The 20100-nt window shown below is 34.5% G+C and overlaps 1 protein-coding gene across 11 annotated transcripts in view; it reads left to right on the plus strand.

Annotated features, from left to right (window-relative positions):
• Nucleotides 1-5519: 5519 nt before the first annotated feature.
• The window catches only part of CDKL3 (cyclin dependent kinase like 3), a 110106-nt gene continuing 95525 nt past the window's right edge, over nucleotides 5520-20100 (plus strand). For 7 of the 11 annotated variants that reach the window (XR_007950731.1, XR_007950732.1, XM_051978198.1 and 4 more), the window contains exons 1-3: nucleotides 5744-5852; nucleotides 6517-6802; nucleotides 10692-10886. Coding sequence is in view for 9 of the 11 variants with exons in the window: in XM_051978198.1 (XP_051834158.1) it covers nucleotides 6638-6802; nucleotides 10692-10886 (360 nt within the window). In the remaining 2 variants the exon portion in view is untranslated. The other 4 variants (XM_051978192.1, XM_051978193.1, XM_051978194.1 and 1 more) reach the window with 4 other exon arrangements.

Below are 20100 nucleotides of genomic sequence, written 5' to 3' on the forward strand. Positions count from 1 at the left end.
AATTTTGTTTTGTTTTGCTTTTTTAATTTAGCTTTTCTGAATTTTGTCCCTCCAAAAAAGCTGCTACAAATCTTTTTTTGTACATATGGTTCTTTTCCTACTTTTTTGATCTCTTTGGAGTATTGACCTAGTAGCAATATTGCTTGTCGAAGAATATATACTATTTAAAAGTTTTGGGGTCATGGTTCCAAATTGTTTTTTCAGAACGGTTGGAGTTCACAGTTCTACCAAAAAAAAAACCCTGTTTTTCTATAGCCCCCTCATCCAATATGTCACTTTTCCTTTTCTACATCTTAACCAATCTGATAAATATGAAATAGTACTTCTGGGTTGTTTTACTTCTTGTGTCTCTATATGATTTGCAGCATTTTTCATATGACTATAAAAAGCCTGTTCATATCTTTTGACCATTTGTGATTTGGAAAATGGCTCTATTATAAATTTGAAATAGTTACCTTTATGTCTTAGAAATCAGATCTTTATCAGAGATGGATTTTTCTCCCAGCTTCCTACTTTAATTATAATTTTATCAATTTCATTTGTGCAAAAATACTTTTATAAAATAAAAATATCCATTTAACCTATGAATCTTCTCTTGTTTGGTCATGAACTTTCCTCCCTTTCTATAGATCTGATAGGCAATTTCATAAAGACTTAAAGGAGAATTGCCTAGATCTCTTAGAACCAGAGGATAAAATATAAATAGAAAATATCCATTGACTACTTCCTGAAAGAAATCTACAAATAAAAACTCCCAGAAACAGCATGGTAAAAATCCAGAGCTTCCACATCAAAGAAAAAATGCTGTCATCAGCCAGAAAGAAATACTTCTGAAAATGAGGAGCTACAGTCAGATGATTGTAGTATTCATCACTATAAAGGACCAGAGACTTTACGTTACAGGTGAAAAATTATATGGGTTTGCAATAAAAATAAATTACCCAGCAAAACTAAATATAATCCTGTTGAGAAGGAAATGGATCTTTAACAAAATAGAAAACTTTCAACCACTCCTGCTAAAAAGTACATAATTGCATGAAAAATCTGAAATTGAAACATAGAAATTTAGAGAAAAAGTTGCACAATGAATTCAAGGAACCAAATAAGAATCTGTTAATTTACTTAAAATGTAGAGAAATGATATATGAGTTCTCTTTGAATCTTATCAGGGATCATGGCATCTAATTAGACAAGACCTTAGAGTGATTTTATTATGTCTTAAGGACTTTAAGAATTGAAAGTAAGGGAAGGAGAGGAGGAAGGAAAGTTAGGGATAATCTCATTTAGTGTAAGGAATAGACATGTTTTACTTTCATCTGCACTGTCAAAGGAGGAAAGAATACATACACACAGAATTGAGCACAAAAATATACTTCACTCAACAGGGAAATTGAAAAAGGAAAGAAAAGGGGGTATGGAAGAAAGGGCAGATTAAAGGAGAGAATAGTCCTAAGCAAAACAAATTCTACCAACATAAACAAGTTTTTTTTGAGGTGACAAAGAATGGGAATCTGAGGGACTTCCCATAAGCTGGGAACAAACAAGTTGGGCTAAACAAATTATAGGATATAAATGTGAAAAAATAAATGATGAAGAGGCTGGTTTTAGAGAAACTTGGAAGATTTGTATGAACTGACAGAAAACAAAGTGAACAGAACCTGAAAACAATGACAATATGGTAACAACAAACACTTTTGAAAGAATATTCTGATCATTGTAATGAACAGCCGTTTGTCAGAGGACTAATGATGAGATAGTGCAGAATGACCACTTTGAACATTTGGACATGCCCAATGCAGAAATTTGTTTTACCTGACTGTATTTGTAATGGGTTTTGTTTTTCTTTCATTTTCAGTTGGAGGGAGATAAATAGAGGCTGGAAAGAAAGGTGGTAGAAAATTTTAATAATTAATGAAATTCATTTTTTTAAAAGAGGTAGTTATTTTTTTAAAAAGCATAAATGAGATTGTCTTTTTTAGTTGGTATATAGAGTACATATCTTTTTGAAAGGAGCTTTGTAAATAAAGTTGGACTCAGTTTATTTTATTAGAGCCCAGTAAAGAGATTTTCAGTCCAAAACTTTTTTCTTTCTGGGTAGGACTTGAAGGTATGATTTTTAGTATTCTTCACACAAGTGTTCTCCCCTTTTGATATTTTATGTCTGATAAAGTTGCAAAGCACCCAGAAATCAGAGTCACACATGAGGAAGCAGGAAAAGGGTGTGTCTTCAAGGTTTTATGTAAGCTATAAAATGATTAAATGTTACTTGACAACATTATCAAAGAGGCAGCCAAATGGCTCAGTGTTGGAAAGTAGTTGGAAAATCCTGGAATCAGGAAGACCTGAGTTCAAATTGTTAGTTGTGTGGCCCTGAGCAAGTTTTTTAACCTCTGCTTTTGGAGAAGTACATGGCAAATAACTCGTGTCCTTGCCAGGAAAACTCCATGGACAGCATTGGTTTGTTCCATAGAGTCACAAAGAGTCAGATACAACTAAACCACTAAACACTATCACAATTGTATGACTTTATGAAAGTATCACAAAGAATACATTAAAATTAATTTGATGAGTATCATGAATAGTACTAGGTGAAATATAAAGTTTAGATCTGATGCAATTCAAATATTATCTGCTTGGACATCTGTGCTGGGCAGGAGAGATACAAAGATTAATTTTAAAAGACCAGTCCTTGCCCTCAAGTAGCTTACTATGTACTTGTAATATATAACAAACAGTTAATAAAAAGTACATATAAATAGTACAAATTATTTTGGGAGTGAGGAGGTAGAGAACACTAACAAATGGAGGAGATGAGGAAGGGCTTTATGAAATAGGTGGCACCTCAGTTGAGCCTTGAAAAGCACTAAAGATTCCAAGAGGAGGAGGTCAGGAGGGGTAGCATTCCAATCATTAAAAAAAACAAAAACACCAACCAAAAAAACTCTTGCAAAGGCATAAAGGTGGAAGGTGGAATGTCAAGTACAAGAAACAAATAAACCAGTTTGGCCGGAATGTAATGTTTGTATAGTGATGTGAATTCCAGAAACTAATTAGGTAATTATGGGAATACTCCAGGCCAGCAGTGATGAGGACCTGAAATGGGAAAGTAGGTACATGAATAAAAAGAAAGAGATAAATGTCGAAGATGTGAGATCATTTTCTATTGCATTATTTTAAATGCTTCTAAATGCAATTCTGTGTCAGAGAATAGTTTGATATTGTAAAAAGAGATGTCATTTTCCCATAAATGTAGCATACATAATCTTCAGTTTGGGGACTATCTTTTTTTTTTTTTAAACATTGTTTCCCTATAACATATAAGTAATGGACTAACTCAAAGGGCTGCCCATCCAACTACAACAGCAATTGATAATCTGAGCAATAAATATTCTCCATGTAATTGGTTTTTCTTGTAGGGTTTGTTAATATTGTTCATAATATTTCTACCAGTATGGACATGGTTGTGAGTAATAGAGAGGAAACCCACATTTCTCTAAAAGCTTTCTAACCATATCTCTGACTAGTAGCTATAGAAAACAAACTTAAAATGTGCAGTTAAAATAATTCCTCCAGAAAATATAGGATGTTTTATTCACAAATGCACATCCATACTTCTTCCCATCCCTAAGACACAGTAGATAACAATCATTTACCCTTATCAAAATGCCACTTAAACAATGATCCACAAAGTTTTTTTTCTCTCTTGTTTTAGTTTAGAACTGTGACTTCATCCACTTAGGGAGATTCCAGAGTGGAAACTACTTCCAGTGCCTGAACTAACTAAGCAATTTCTAGTACCTGGTAAATTAATTGTAAGAGTTGCCTGGGGCACCAAGATTAAATAATTTGCCTATGATCACAACTTCAGTCTTTGGCAGAGGCAGGATTTGAGCCCAGATCTTCTTGACTCTATAACCATTTTTCTTTCAATTTCTCCACTCTGCTTGGTTCTATCTAACTGTTCCTCAGTCTCCTTTACTGATTTTTCATACCTACTAATGTGGGTGTTTCCCAAGAGTCCAATCTGAACCACTTTTTGCTCTATAGATTTTCACTTGGTTATCTCATCAGTTCCCATGAGCTTAATTATTTTCTCTATGCAGATGATTTCCCTGAACTAGCCACTCACCTCCAGCTATTTCTTGGACAATTTGAACAATAGGTATCTCAAATTTAATATATTCAAAATAAAATCCATTACTTTAATCCCTTCCCAAATTTTTGTTTGAGGATGCTATTATCCCATCACCTATGACACAACTTTAGAATCATTCTGGACTCCTCAAATCACCCAAACATTTCATGCCAAATCTTGTTTTTAAAACACCTGTCCTATGTATCTCCTTCTCTTGCTCTCATACAGCCAGCCACAAGTCTAGTTCAGGTTGTCATTAATTTTGGATTACTCCTCCAGGCTTTTAATTACTTGAAGCCTTTGTACATCAATACAATCTTAAACGGATGCCCACATTGGTTTTCCTAAAGCACAAATCTGATCACTATCACTCTCCTGTTCGGTGAACTCCGGTGGCTTCTTCTCTCCAATTTCTCCAGTTTTTGCCACATAAATTCCTCTTTAGTCTTTGAAACTCTTCATAACTTAGCTTCTTCCTACCTTTTCCTGTCTTCTCACATTTTCCTTCTCTCCACCACATTCTACATTGGCCTGATTGCTGTTAACTCTAGATCTACAAACTCCATTTTCTTTGTATTGGATGTCCCCCATTCCTGGAGGATTTCGGACTCCATTTACCTGGCTTTCCTCAAGACTCAGCTCAAATTCCACTTTTTGCAAGTCATTTCTTTCCTCCTATCACTAGATATATAGATACTGGCATGTTGTTTCCCCCATTCGAATGTGAACTCCTGGAAGGCAGAGACCATGTTTTGGTTTTAGGTAGGTCTCCCAAACCCCACACCTCCACCCTTTCGTTGTATTTTCAGCGCTAATTACATATATGTCCTGCAAATTCTAGTTGACTGCTAGATGCTTAATAAACGCTAGCTGAACAATGACCAGTCAGGCTTCCAGAGGTTCCGTGGTCCATAGTACGCACCTCTGAAAGAGGGAGTTACTTTTCCTTCTTTTTCCAATGAGGGGAGGGGAAAGGAGGGAGGAGGGAGGGCGGGAAAGGAAATAACTTTTAGGTGACTGAGGAGGCTACGACAATAGCCGGGCATCAAGATGCTAAGAGCCTGAACTGGGAGCGCTGGAGTCAGGATAGTCGCGAGCCTAGCTGTCCCGGCCCCGCCGGCGCTCCTCCCCAGCTCTCCTTCCGCCACTCCAGGTTTTTCGTTTCGGATTCTCAGGCCCGAATCCTCACATTTCGGTTGAAGGTCCATTCTGGCTCCAACGACCGTGGGCGAAAAAGCAGATGACTACGGCATTTCTTCAGTCTATTGCGTTTTGCCCCTGGCTATTCCTACTGCCATCCCCAGGGCCAAGTCAAGACCAGGCCGCGACCCACCTTCTTTCCTCTTCTGTCCCTCTCTGCTTGCCGTTCCGAACCAGGTGAGCTCAAGAAGCTTCCGGTCCTGCGTGCGTCGTGTCTTGTCCCCGCCCTGCCGGTGTTGCCATGGTAGTGGGTGGTGGGGCAGGCCGGCAGGGCGAGGCCGGATCGGCGAGGCCACGACCCTGGGGCCGGGTTGGGGCTAGGGCTAGGGCTGCGACTGCTCGGAGCCAGGCCCGTGGGGCCGCAGGATGGGCTGAGGCGGTGGTGGCAGCTGCCCTGACCAGGTCAACGGCGGGGCGGAGCGGAGGGGGATGCTGCAGCCGGGCCAGGCCCGGCCGGGGCCTGGGAACCGCGGGTTTGATGAGGGGGATGGAGAATTGAGGCAATGTGGGAGCCTAGGTAATGGGAGATTATTCTGGCTGGGCACGAGGGTGGAGATTTGGGACTGAAGTCTGTGGGGGACGAGTTTGTACTCTGATTCGGGAGGGGACGGAGGCCTTTGGGAGCTTCTTGGAAGAGGTTCTTACCCAGGGTGGAGAAGATGATGTGGGGGTGCGGATTTCTAAGGATCTCATTTTGGAAGAACCGCCCTGGGGATGGATCAGGTAGTAAGACTTGGAGAGAGGTGGGATGTGAGGGGCATCTGGAGGATTTAGACTGCCCTAGGCCTGAGGTGAAGAAACTGAGACCTGGCTGGGTATGATATGTCCAGATGGGTTGCCTGGCCCACTTTCTAGATTGGGAAAGGTCATATAAAAAAGTATGGCAGGGAGGTTCGAAGTTAAGTTGTATTCTCAGGTGTTATGGGGTCCCCAGGTATTAGTGGATTATGTCTGAAGTTGTGGGGGAAAACAGAGTTTGATGGTAGTGGTTGAAACTCTGTAAATACACTTAGGAATTATGTATGTAATGGGAATAGAACCATAAGGTTATGAGGAGTGCCTGTGCCCCAAAAGAAAAGAAGGGGGAAGGATAAAACTTTTGCATTTTTCTTTACTCATCTTATATTGGAATTAGATGTTCACGGATTCCGAAATATTCAAAATCCTTTGTTTTCTTTTAGGAAGAACTTCTGGTGCAAATAGATTTGTTCTAGAAATAGATTTCCAGCCTGGAGCAAATGCAAATATAAACATTTATCTTTTTTTTTTTTTTAAATGAAGAACTAGAAACCAGTCTTGAAAATGGAGATGTATGAAACCCTTGGAAAAGTGGGAGAGGGAAGTTATGGAACGGTCATGAAGTGTAAACATAAGGATACTGGGCAGATAGTAGCCATTAAGATATTTTATGAAAAACCGGAAAAATCTGTCAACAAAATTGCAATGAGAGAAATAAAGTTTCTAAAGGTTTGCTTCTTTTGCCTTAATTGCTATTGTAAGTCGAGAAATGACTAGAAATTAAGTCATTTTCATATTAGGATATTTTGATAAATTATGTGCTCTGTGTGTATGTATAAATACACACATACAATAGAAAAAGGAGATGTCATTAATTTTGTTTGCCCTTTATGATTCATGGAAAAAGTTCAGTAGAAAAGTTTTTTGAAATTTTAGCAAATAAAACTTAAATGCATGCACAAAAATTCAAGATTTTAAAGCCCTATTTTATGAAAGAATCATTCAGATTAAGCAATTGAAAGTGTACAATTCTGTCTTACAATAACAGTGAAGGAAGATTCAATCTTTATTCTCCAGAAATTTGCAGTTAAAGGAAAATATACTTAAATAGTTAAGATTAATAGAGTATAAATACCAAAAAAGTTTATATGAAGGGGATCTTAGGAAACCTGTGGTTTGAGAAAGGTTCAGTTAGAATTTGAGTTGCATATTACAGATTGGGTAAGTTTTAGATAAGTACAGAAGAGTAGCTATTTCTGACCAGGATAACCATATGAGAGAGGATGGGGAGGAAAGGAATGTGTAGAGAGTAGATGATTGTCTGTAGGTAAGTCATAGAATATATAATTGGAGAGTTAGATTGAGGCCAGATTTTGGAGGACTTTGAAATTTCATGCTAAGGTTCTTTTGAGTAGGAACAAAAACATAAAAAGTAATAGTTCTGAAAGAATTTAAACCAGACTTGCTCACTGCCTAAAATAATTGTATGCCATTCTTAAAAGTTTTTAAAAAATGCTTTACATTCTTTAGGTAGTACAAGTGTCACTTATCCCCATTTTAGAGAAGAGGAAACAAACGAAGTGGCTTTCACCAAAGTCATACAAGGAGGCAATGACAGAACTGGGACTTTAATCCAAATCTTTTGACCCCAAGTCCATTGTTCCAAAGTTTCTAGCCTAAGTGACTAAGGGAATTGTGGTATCACTGCTGTCTAAGCATAGCTTAGTCTAAGGACAGTTAGTTTGAAGGGAAAATGAAATTTCCTTATCTAGTTTTGAGGTTGGAAGAAATGTACATTTGCATAGAAATGATCTTTTAAGTCGTAAAAGTAGCTAGAATCTGGAGGAAAAAATTAGATGAGTATAATTGTAAAAATCAGGTGAGAAAAGAACATAGTTGTAAGTATATGAACCTTAACTATATATAATACTTAAACTACCCATGTATTTCATTTAGTAAGATATGAAGTGGGAAGATGAAGCAACATTTAAGAATACAATTATCTAGATATTTGTTTTAATGTGAACTACATACAGAACATTGATAGTTGATTACCACTTTTTTAGGGAGGCAGTTTTTTCTTTAATACAAAAATATTTTTTACCTCTTGTGGATTTACATTGTTACTCAGTTGTTTTTCAGTCTGTCCAACTCTTAATGACCCCATTTGAGATTTTTCTTGGCAAAGATCCTGAAATGGTCTGCCTTTTCCTTGAAAGGGGGATCACGCTGATATGATTTTGTAGAGATACAAAAGGCTGTCAGAAAGATCTAAGTTCAAATACTATCAATAAAATTAACTATATGACCTTGGGCAAATCACTTAAAATTTTTAACCTAAGATTTCTTTAATAAATCATCTAACTCTAGGTTCTTACAGTGAAAAAATCATGTTCTTTGTATATTTAAAGATCACTTTTGTAATCATATTTCGGTAGACATAGAACTTTTCCCATAGAAAATACTTTTGTCTCTAGTTTTTCTTTGGGGTAGTGGAGCTGGTTATTTTTTCTGTCAAATTGTTTTGGAAAAAATGATCAATTTGTCACAAGGTATTTGTGATAATGTGTATTGTGAAGGCATTTGTAAAATTGTATAAATGTCATCATGACTGTTAAATAAAACTTATTTTGAGACACTTCAAATGTGTTATCTCTGATTTGCTTACTTCTAGCATGACTTTGGATTGACATCACTGAATTTGAGTGCTTTTTAGTTTGAACTAGATAGAATCCTTACTTTAAAGCCTTAACTGATGATGACAATTTGAACTAAATCTAGTTTTTTCCAAGAGATATGATTTCTATAAAAGCTCTGTGAAACATCAGTAGTGGGGGTGCTTCAATGGAACACAAATCTACCATTTGCAGAAAAAAAATAATAGAACTAGGATCAAAAAAGGAAGTTGGGCATGGTTTTGATTTCATTGTAACATTTAAAGAAAATGTGACCACTTGTTCTGCATAATTTACTTATAGTATATCTATTTACCTTTTCAAAACATCCTTTATTTTCATTACCTTTGTCTTTTCCACAGAATGGCCCAAAAGTCTGAGAGTGGTTTTAATAAAACTGCAATCAGATTTGTGGACCACCTGGTACAATAAAAACTGAACCAGAAACTATATATTTTTTTGGTTTAGTGCTTTATGTTGCAGAGATCAGAAGTAATTATTCTTTTTACTGCTATCCTTGTGTTACCAGACATTGCCTGCTTGGGGATCTGGGATAAAAAATTAAAAACTTTAAGGAAATTTATGAATTAAAAGAACTGAAGGGTAATAATTACATAATTTAGTTTTTAAAAATCCACAAAAAAAGGGGCTTTAAAAAGTCCCTTGGAATAAATGTAAATATTTTGTCACAAAATGTTTAATGATTTAATAAATGTAGCATTAAAATGTACCTTTTTCAACTACTGTTTCAAGTTCAGTAGTTTTCAAAACTACTGTTTTGGTAAAATTGGGAAGGAATATTACCACCTAAATTTTTTCTTTTTTAGAGAACTGTTAATTTAACATATATAAACTTAGGATTTATAGTCAAAATATAGTATTTGTTGTACATGAAAAGCCAGTAAAAAAAAAAAAATAGGCTTTCTGTATTTTAATACTGGAAATGATAGAATGTTTGCTACAATGTATGTAGTTTCTGTTTTTTTGGGAAATTGATGATTTAGCTCAGTAGTTTTTACCTCTATAAGAGTGTCCCTGAATATATGAGTTGAGTTGAAATACACTTATCTCAGATGACGGTATTGAATGGATTATCCTTATTTTTGTTTTTTAAGCAGTAAAAAATTTGAGAAATAACATTTTTGACACCTTGAAAAATTTGTAACAGTGAAAGATATAATTATTTTAAGAACTTTTGGTACACAATCAAGATGGTTCTTATCATGGGAAATATTTTGTACATTTAACTGAGTAATGTGGACATATATATGGCACTATACTATCCACAGATAGTTTCACAAATTCCTATTAAATTGCTACAGATAAGTTTAAATTATGGGCACATATCTAAAGGAAAAGTTTCATATGAGAAGTTTTTAAGCATTTTAAAGATTCTCTTGCATTTTGATAATTTGTTTGGATGACCACCCAGTATTTCTTACATTTTTTTTTTTAGTATTCAGCATCTAAGTGAAGTTATAATAACTGGTAGTTTTTTGACATATAGACATCAAGCAGTAAAATTGTCTTTATAACCTCTACTATATCACTGAAATCACTTAAAAATTTTAAGCTCTGTTGAAATAAAAGCTCTTATTTACTACCATTTAGTAAAGATGTTGGATTGGCCTCCAAGTGGAATTTAAAAGTTCACATTGATAACTCTTTAGCACTTTGCCAAATATCAATATCAGCTTACTTCTGCCTATAGTTATCCTGGAATAAGCAGATATGAAAAAATGAAGGGTCATATTGACAAGGAGACATTGCCTTTACTTAAAGAAGATCCTTCAATGGACCAAAATTCCCTTAATTTATGACTCAATTTGAAATACTAGAGGTAAAGTGATAATTTAATCTCAATTCAATATTATGTAGGAATTGTATACGAGTTAGAATGTTTAGGATGATTGATGAAAATCTTTTTTTTCTTTTGTTAATAGCAATTTCGCCATGAAAATCTGGTCAATCTAATTGAAGTATTCAGACAAAAAAAGAAAATTCATTTGGTATTTGAATTTATTGATCACACAGTTTTAGATGAGTTACAGCATTGCTGTCATGGACTTGAAAGTAAACGACTAAGAAAATATCTTTTCCAAATCCTTCGAGCCATTGAATATCTTCACAACAATAATGTAAGTGCTTCATAGTAAACTGACATGATTTTGGGCTTACTATTTACACCCTCATGCTATTTAAAAGTTCATTTGTCATTAGGTTGCTAATGTTTACTTCCATAATGATCATAATAAGATTAAATGTCTGTGGAAGTACTATTGGGAACTAGATACAGATAAGTTACAAATAAGTGGAAGGCTATAATCAAGGGCCCATAATTGGGGATCTAGAATATATAATCAAGAAAAAATACTGAAACAATTAACTAAGAATTAAGAAAAGGAAGTGAAAACTGTGAGCTTTCATGGTTTCAAGAAGAACAGGTCAGAACAAAATAACATTTTCTTTTTTTGACAGATGAATTAGACTTGATGGGTCAGAAGAATGCCTGGATTTTAGCAAAGCATCTGACTAGCTATCCTTGTGGACAAAATGGAATGAAAAATAGATATAGTTAAGTTAGATGGAATTGTAACTGATCAAATTATGGAATCAAAAGACAAGTGAATAAAGAAATGTCATCAGAGAGGGAAATGTCTACAGGGGATAATTAAACCTTCAGACCTATGTTAATTCTGTCAGTGATTTGGGTGAAGGCATAGATAGGATACTTATAATATCTCCAGATGACATGAAACTGGGAGATTTGGTTAACATGTCAATTGATAGAATTGGCATTCAGAAAGCTCTAAATAGTATCTGATAATATAAAAGTATAATATTTCAACCTCAATTCAATAATTTTAGGGTTTGTAATACAAATTACTATATTTCATTTAGTTCCTCAAAACCTTCAAAAATGAAACCAAGTTTTAAAAAGTGAGCTAATTCAAAATCCTCCACTTGTAGAACTAATTTTTTGAATCAAAAGTACAAAATGGAAGAAGTGTGACTGTCAACAGCATTTTTTAAAGCCTTTATTATGAGCCATGCAGAGTGATAAGCTTTAGAGATATAAAATTTGATATGAAGATGTGGGAGGTTAATAGATTTAAAAGGCATTATGAATCAGTAGTGTAATATCAACTCAAACTAACACTATCACAGATTATATCTATGGAATGATAGTGTCCAGAATATGGGAGCCTATAATCCCACCATATTCTGCCCTTGTCAAATTGAATCTGAAATATTTTGTTTGGTTCTAAGTGCCAGTTTAGGAAACATTACCAAACTTTAGATACATCCAGAGGAGTTTGAGTAACCATGATGGGTGATAAGATGAGTAAAGACCTTGACATTTGATATATCAGTTAAAGGAACTTTCAGTATTTAGTCTTAGAGAAGAGAGGACATTGGGGAGGGAGCACAATAATTGCTTTCAAGTATTTAGAAATCTGTCCTGTGAAAGAGGGAGGGTATTTTTTTCTGCTTGGTCCTAGAGGGCAGAATAGGGAGCAGTGGGTAGAAAATCCCCAAAACAGAGAGCTTCCTTGCATATAAAGAAAAACTTCCTGATAATTAGAGCTATCCAAAAGTAGAATGGGTTGCCTCTCTAATTATTGAGTTCTCTATCACTGTAGGTCTTCATATGGAGACTGGATAACCACTTTTGGAGGATGTTATAGAGGGGAATTCCTATTCAGGTACAAATTGGATTAGGTGATCTCTGAGTTCTTTTCTAATTCTGATTCTGATTACATGTTAATATTGTTCAAAGTGAAGACATGGGGGACTAAGGCATTCCTAATATAAGAATGAACATAAGGTCAATCCTAGAAGATTTTCTGGAGGAAATAAGTGTTGAGCTATTGCAATGGATTTGAAGATCCAGAAATGTGGGTTACAGAGGGGTGGGTGTAAAGCATGGGGATATGGATTTTGGAGATGGCATCCTGCTTACCTTGACTTCCTGGAGTCTTCTTTTGAAAGAATTGAGAAAGAAATTACTTTGATGAGATGTGGAAAGCCTTGCAACCTTACTTAGGGAAAAATATATAAAGAAATGTAGTGGTGTCTTGTACCCTGTTCAGCAACATTTTGTTAAATAACTTTTATGTGTATAATTACAAAGTGTAGATAAGGATGGAAATTAGCCTTATTAAATAATGATATAATAGGAAATGACATAACTAATCATTAATAAAATAACACAGGGAAAGTATCTTAGAGAGGCATAAAATGAGGTACAGTATGAGTTTCCATTGAAAGAAAAGTCATTGCTTTATTATTCACTATAGTGATCAGAGGAGACTTTAGAGAAGAATTGAAGTATAGGAATGATTTTAACAGATAGTTGGAGGAGTATAGCTAGTCCAGATATGGAGCTGAGTGAGCATAAGCAAAGAAACAGGAAAGTGCATGACATGGTTAGTAGGGACAGCAGTCTAGTTTGTCTATAACAAACTAGGAGAAAATAGTGTATGATAAGTTTGGAAAGAACACCAGATTAGCAGTAGATTGTGGACTATTGGTTGCTAGTTAAACTCGGTAGATTATTAAGAAACTATTGAAATTTTTTGAGCAAAAGAATGGCATAATCCAATTTGTACATAATGGATATTGCAATAGAGTGAATAACAGATTGGAGGAGAAAAAGATTGGAGGCAAAAAAGCTGTAATTTTGCAATAAAGCAAGCAGATGGCAGTGAGGGTTTCTGCTAATGTAGTAAGATTGGGAATACAGAAAAGGGAACAAATGTGACCTGGAGTAGAGATAGAATTAAAACTTGGTCACTGATTGTGGTGTGGGAAAAATTGATGACATCAAGATGTCAGATATTGGAGACTGAGTGGATAGTGTTACCACTGACAAAGAATTCAATGGGAGAGAGAAAGATAAATTCAATTTTGAACATGTTGACTTGTTAAAACTTTTAGGTAGAGATAGGGATCTGGCTGGAGCTTAAAAGAAAGATTTAAAAAAAAAAAAAGAAAGAAAGATTAGAATTATAGATATAGCTCTGGGAGATATCTGCAGAGGTGATAATTGAGTCCTAAAAAATAAATAGGTTTCCAAAGAAGAATGTGTTTGAAGAAAGAGAGGTGAGCCAGAAAGAAAACCTCTGCAATATCCATTAAGGTATTGGGAAGAGAATAAGGAGTTGGTGAAAGGGATGTAGGAATAATTGGAGCAACAGGAAAATCAAAAAGTGTATAATTTCTAAATTTAAAGTAGGGTTAATCTAGAAGGTAAGTGTAAAATATTGTGAAAAAGTCAAGAAGGACTGGAAAAAATTGCCATATTAATTATTGTTAACTTTGAAAAATGTTAGTGAGGAAGAGAAGAATAAAATTTCCAGAGAACAGCAAAGAAAAAGTGGGTGGTGAGGAAATAAAGATATTGTGTGTTAAGTAACCTTCTAAACAGATTATTGGGATGCGATAGCCACTGGATTGGAGTAAGTAGGAAGGAAGGGGATGGAGATAATGGAATGGAAGTTGAATTGGGAGGAGGAGAAAGGAAGGGTACAAGAGATAACTTGAATAATTTGTAGACAGTTGAGAAAAAGCTGGTTGAAAGACTAAGGTTGAAGATGCATGAGATAATATGTTTATTTGTCAAAAGATGATTAGAAGGTCAGGAAGGTTTGGGAATGAGAGCATAGTATAGAGGAGATTAATTTTACAAGAGAACTTCATCTGAGACTAGGGTGAAGAAGAATAAATGATGCTGAATAGTTGAGATTGGGAAGGAAAAAAATTGAAGTTTTACTTCAGATGTTCTTAATTTCATCGAATTGTATCACAGTGACACTGTCATTTGATCTAAATAAGAAGTTAAAGAGTCATTGCAGAAAATGAGGGAAAGTCAATAATAGTAGAGTAAAAGTTATTAAGCAACATTAAAGTGCTTAATTGATTACATTTACCATAAATTCGTAGTGAATAAAATCACATTTTTTTATTTGCTACCATCTAAACTATTTCTACTCAAAGCCTGCCACAATGTTTTGCACATATTACGTGCTTAATGTTTGCTAATTTGGTATTGATTTATGTGATCTATTTTTTAAAAAATTTCAGTACTGTGTGCTGTGTTCTGAAGTAGTTTATAACTGAGTTGGAAAGGACATATGAGGAATATTGAATAAATAACAATAAAAGATAATATACAAATAAGTGATAAAGACAGTAAGGATTATAGATGATGAGAAAAGGGAGAATCATTTTTATTTAGAGTCCAGTTAGTTGGAGCAGGCTTCAAAAAAGAACTAAGAACTAAACTTGGACCTGGAAACATGGGTAAAATTTGAATCTGTGGAAAGGAGGGAAAAAAACTTACCAAGATACTTTGTAACCAACTCTTATCTCTATCCTTTTGTATTTGGCCAAGGGCCTTCCTAAAGAGCTGTAAATTCAATCCTTAATCTAAATCTCCTGCCTTTGGCCTCTAAGCTATGAAGACTTTGCCACAAACCTTGAGTCAATTTCTGATCCAAGCCACCCAGGACTGGCTTCTTTGCCTCAGAGACTTCTTTTTTTGAAGTTTATTCAATTTGAACTATAGTTTTTGTTTCCTGGCTGGCTTTGTCTGTTTCTTGCAACTGGCATTCTGGGACACATGCTATGAATTTGGATCTTGAGAGAAGACTTTGAAGTATCCTCAATAGACATCTCCCTAGAAAGAGATATTCTGCCAGAACTCATTCTTTAATGATGAGCATATTCTCTCCCCTCATACCCTCCTCATCCTGATACTTCTGAACACTGACTACTAAGTATAAGCCTCATTTTCCTTCTCCAACTAAATGTTCCCTCTCATCTTACTCAGTTGTTGTATCTACCCTTACTATGTCCTCCTTTAGAGCTATACACTCCTTATACTATGCTGTCTTGAATTCCTGCTCCATACTTAAGAAAAATGCTTTCATCTTTTTTAATAGTATTTTATTTTTTCAAAATACATAAAAAGACAATTTTTAATACTAAATTTTTTCAAATTTTGAGTTCCAAATTTCTTCCTTCTCAACTTCATCCCTTCCCTCCCTTATAGGTTATATTTGTATATTCGTGTAAAACATTTTCATATTAATCATGTTATTAAAGAATAGACCAAAAGAATAAAAAATTTAGAAAGTGAAAGTAGTATTGCTTCATCTGCATTCAGATGCAATCAGTTCTTTCTCTGGAAGTGGATAATATTTTTCATCATGAGTCATTTGGAATTGTCTTGGATCATTGAATTGCTGAAAATAGTTAAAAGTCATTCATGGTTGATCACTATACAATATTGCTATTACTGTATATTATGTTCCTTGGTTCTACTCACTTCATTTTGCATTAGTTCATACAAGTCTTTCCAAGTTTTTTTCCAAAAGAATTCTGAGTGTCTCCATTTCTCATGCTTTTACTCAGTTCTTAAGTTTCTGTAATATAGTATCTCATCTTTCACTTGACATTGCTCTTTCAAAAAAGTCAGTTGTGAGCTCTTAATCACCAAATCTAATACATTTTATCAGCCTTTATCTTTCTTCATATCTCTGCAAACTTTTAGCACTGTCCATTATCTCCCCTTGTGAATGCTTTCTCATCTGTAAATTTTCATGATAGTCTCTCCTGGTTCTCTTCCTAGGTTTTTGGTAATTCCTCCATTTCCTTAGTTAGATGTTAATCTGAATCTGAATCAGAACCACTAATTGGGGTGGGAGGGAAGGGGAGATATACGCAGATATGCCCCAAGGCTATGTCTTTGGCTCTTCTTTTCCCCTCAATAATATTTTATTTTTCCAAATACACATAAAGATAGTTTCCAACATTTTGTGTTCCAAATTTTCCTCCTTCCCTCTCTTGCCACTCCCGTTTCCAAGACAGCAAGCAATCTTATATAGATTAAATAAAGGCATGCCATTATCTTAAACATTTTCCTTTTTCACTCTTTCTATCTTCTGGCACTCACTGAAACCCTCCTCCTCTTGATACTATTCCTGACAGGCTCCCTGACCACCCTTCCTGTGTGATTTTCTTTATTTTGTTTTATTAACATTTATTTTAAATTTAAATCCAAAATAGAAAAAGAAAAAAATATATTACCATGTGCATAACAGAACATAACAGAGAATTTAAAATATAAAACAAGAAATTTTCCATTTCAAAAAACCTTATATAATAAATACTACACATTGTGTTCAAAGAGAAATACTACACATCTTTGCTTCCTTGTAGATTTTTTTCTGTTCTCTGTTGTGTACTTTTTACTTTACTTTTTTACTTCTTTCCCTCTCCCCACAAAAAGGCTACAATTAATTGAATACATACACAGACACAGACACATACAAATATACCCACACATATACATACATACACATATATATTCATAAATAATTATAATCATACACATATATTACACTTATATTCATGTATATAAGATATACTATGCTTGTTTGTCCTCTCTTTCTCTGAAGGTGGATAACATTTTCTTTTATAAGTGTAAGTCCTATATTTTCTTAATCTACCTGCTCATTTCCTACATTATAGCAATATTCCAACCTTATACTGTAGTTTCCCTCTCTATTTTTCTCTCTATTTTACTTTTAACTTTGACTGACATCATGATTACTACCTCTACATTTTTTACATAGTAATTTCTACTCCTAAACTTTGTTTGTGTATATCTCTTACTTCCTCTCCCTTCTGACTCCTCTGTTTTATTTCTACCCACTACCTTGCCCTCCTATTATTTAACTTACTCCAAGGATCCCTCCCTTGTCCTCTGTCCTCACCTTTCTCCTTGCCCTCTTCTTTCTGTCTGAATTTAGTAGGCTTTTATAGTTTTCCAAATATATCTTTATCCCATTCTTGTTAACCTGCATACTATTCTATACCCTATCCTTATCCTATTTTCTCATCCCCTTATTTCATTATAAATTTATAAGATTTTTAATCCCTTCTAAATGTATGTTTTTCTCTCTTTAACCCATATCTGATATGAATAGGGTTCCTTTAAAAAATCCTTCCCTTATCCTCTTCTCCTCCTTGTCACCTTACCCTCTTATTTCTTTCTAAACTTAGAAGATTTTTATACATTTAAGATATATATGTATTGTTCCCTCTTTAACCCATTCCCCATGAAAGTAGGGTTCCAGCCCTCCTTCCCCATATAATTCATCTGTGTCAGTTCTGCCTCTCACACCTTATCTGTAGAAGATAATTATTCTTTTTATCTTATGTTTCTCTTGGATCTTTTATGTCAAAATTTCTATTAAGTTCAGATCTTTTTGCCACAAAATCTTGAAAGTCTGGCAATTTATTAAATGTCCGATTTTTTTTCCTATTCAAGATTCCTATACTTTGCTAGGTATGATATTTTCAGTCACAACTCAAATTGTTTTGCTCTTTGATATATAATGTTCCAAGACCTATGGTCTGTTATTATAGCCACTGTTAGGTCTTGTGTGATTCTAATTGTGACTGCCATAATTAAATTGTTTTTTGTTGTTGCTTATAATATTTTCAACTGGATCTGGGAGTTTTGGAATTTGGCTATGACATTCCTGTAGATTTTCCTTATAGGATCTCTTTCATGTGGTAATTAGTGGATTTTTTTTCTATTTTTACTTTCTGTTCTTGTTCTAACACTTGGGAAAATTTTTCTTTTATAAAGAATATATGTATATATATAATTTTTATTTCTGACTTCTTGCCCACTTTTAATTTTCTTTTTTTTAACTAAAGTTTTTTATTCTCAAAATATATTTTTCATGGATAATTTTCACCATTCACTCTTGCAAAACCTTGTGTTCCAAATTTTTTCCCTCTTTTTCTCCAACCTCTCCCCTAGATAGCAAGAGTAATCCAATATATGTTAAACATGTGCAATTCCTCTATACATATTTGTACAATTATTATTCTGCACACGAAAAATTGGATCAAAAAGAAAAAAAAATGAGAAAGAAAGCAAAATGCAAGCACACCATAACAAAAAGAGTCAAAATATTATGTTGTGATCCACATTCGGTTCCTACAGTTGTCTCTCTGGGTGTAGAAGGCTCTCTTCATCACAAGATCATTGGAACTTGACTGAACATTGTTGAATGTCCATCAGAATTGAGCATTATATAATTTTGCTATTGCCATGTAATGAAGAACTATTTACTTTCTCATACCTTGTTTAAGATGTCTGATGTATTACTTCACATGAATGATCTGGATCCCTAAAGATCAAGTCCATTTCTCTTGGCCAATTGTCTGGCTTATCACTAGTCATCCATGTTCAGATTGTAGAAAGAGAATAGCCTCAGGGCTACAAAATTATTTCTATTGATGGTACCCTCTCCAGATAAAATCCTTTCATGTCATAAATGATGCTTTCTTTGGGAATAATCATGGTTTCTGATACATGGTGTTTGCTGGTTAGAACATCTGTAGAACATTCATTCTTGGCCAGTAATTCATATTTCCCTCATACTTGGTCAGAGATATTTATCTCTGATTAGCTCTTTTCAAATTGTAAGTCAGTGGGTTATCTATCCATATTCAAATTTGTCTGAATCTATCCAGGCCTTCACATGAATCCAGGCAAACTTTTCAGTGATAACACATCAACACATAAAACTTCAATTTGTGGTTGAGATAATAGATCTCAGTATTAGTGAACCACTTACTGGCAAGTGAAATAGGCTATTGTAGCCATTTTCCCAGTACAAAACTGCCTTCAGACCATGTAAGCTGATGTCAATGTGTAACAACTGTTATATGTTGTATTGTTGTATGTTAAAGGACACCCTTAAGAAAGGCAAAAGCCCATAATGATGCATGTGAAAGACTATTAACATACTTCTTTAAGGTCTGTCTAAGCGTATTTGTACTAGTATCTTCAAAAGGTATATCAAAACATTAATTCTGTATTAGCTTTTCAAATTGTTTCTGATTCTTTTTAGTAATATATCCATAGAGCATTCATTAAGAGGCTTTGTAATCATGGCATAATCATTCATAAATTTTACAATAAACATTAAACCCAGAAATGTCTTTATTTCCTATAGTTCCTGACAGTTCTTAGTATGTGACCAAGTATTGCCTTCTGTCTTCTCAAAGTCAGTACTGTCTTAGTTCTTGACAGAAGTGATGCAGCACTAGTATTTGTCAATTTAAAACTTTAGATTATCTAATAGCTGTAGTAGTCTCCCTGTAGAAGAAACTTGGACAAGTCACTTATCATCCCTGGGTCTTAATTTCTTCATCAGTAAAATAAGATAGCTTTCAAAGCTATGATCCTGTGATCCAGATAAATCATTGCCTTTAATTCATGTCATTCACTACCTTTTCTATACGTGGGAAAGTGCCAGAAAT

The sequence above is a fragment of the Antechinus flavipes genome, chromosome 2 (assembly GCF_016432865.1).
Source record: "Antechinus flavipes isolate AdamAnt ecotype Samford, QLD, Australia chromosome 2, AdamAnt_v2, whole genome shotgun sequence".
NCBI classification, from domain to species: Eukaryota; Metazoa; Chordata; class Mammalia; order Dasyuromorphia; family Dasyuridae; genus Antechinus; species Antechinus flavipes.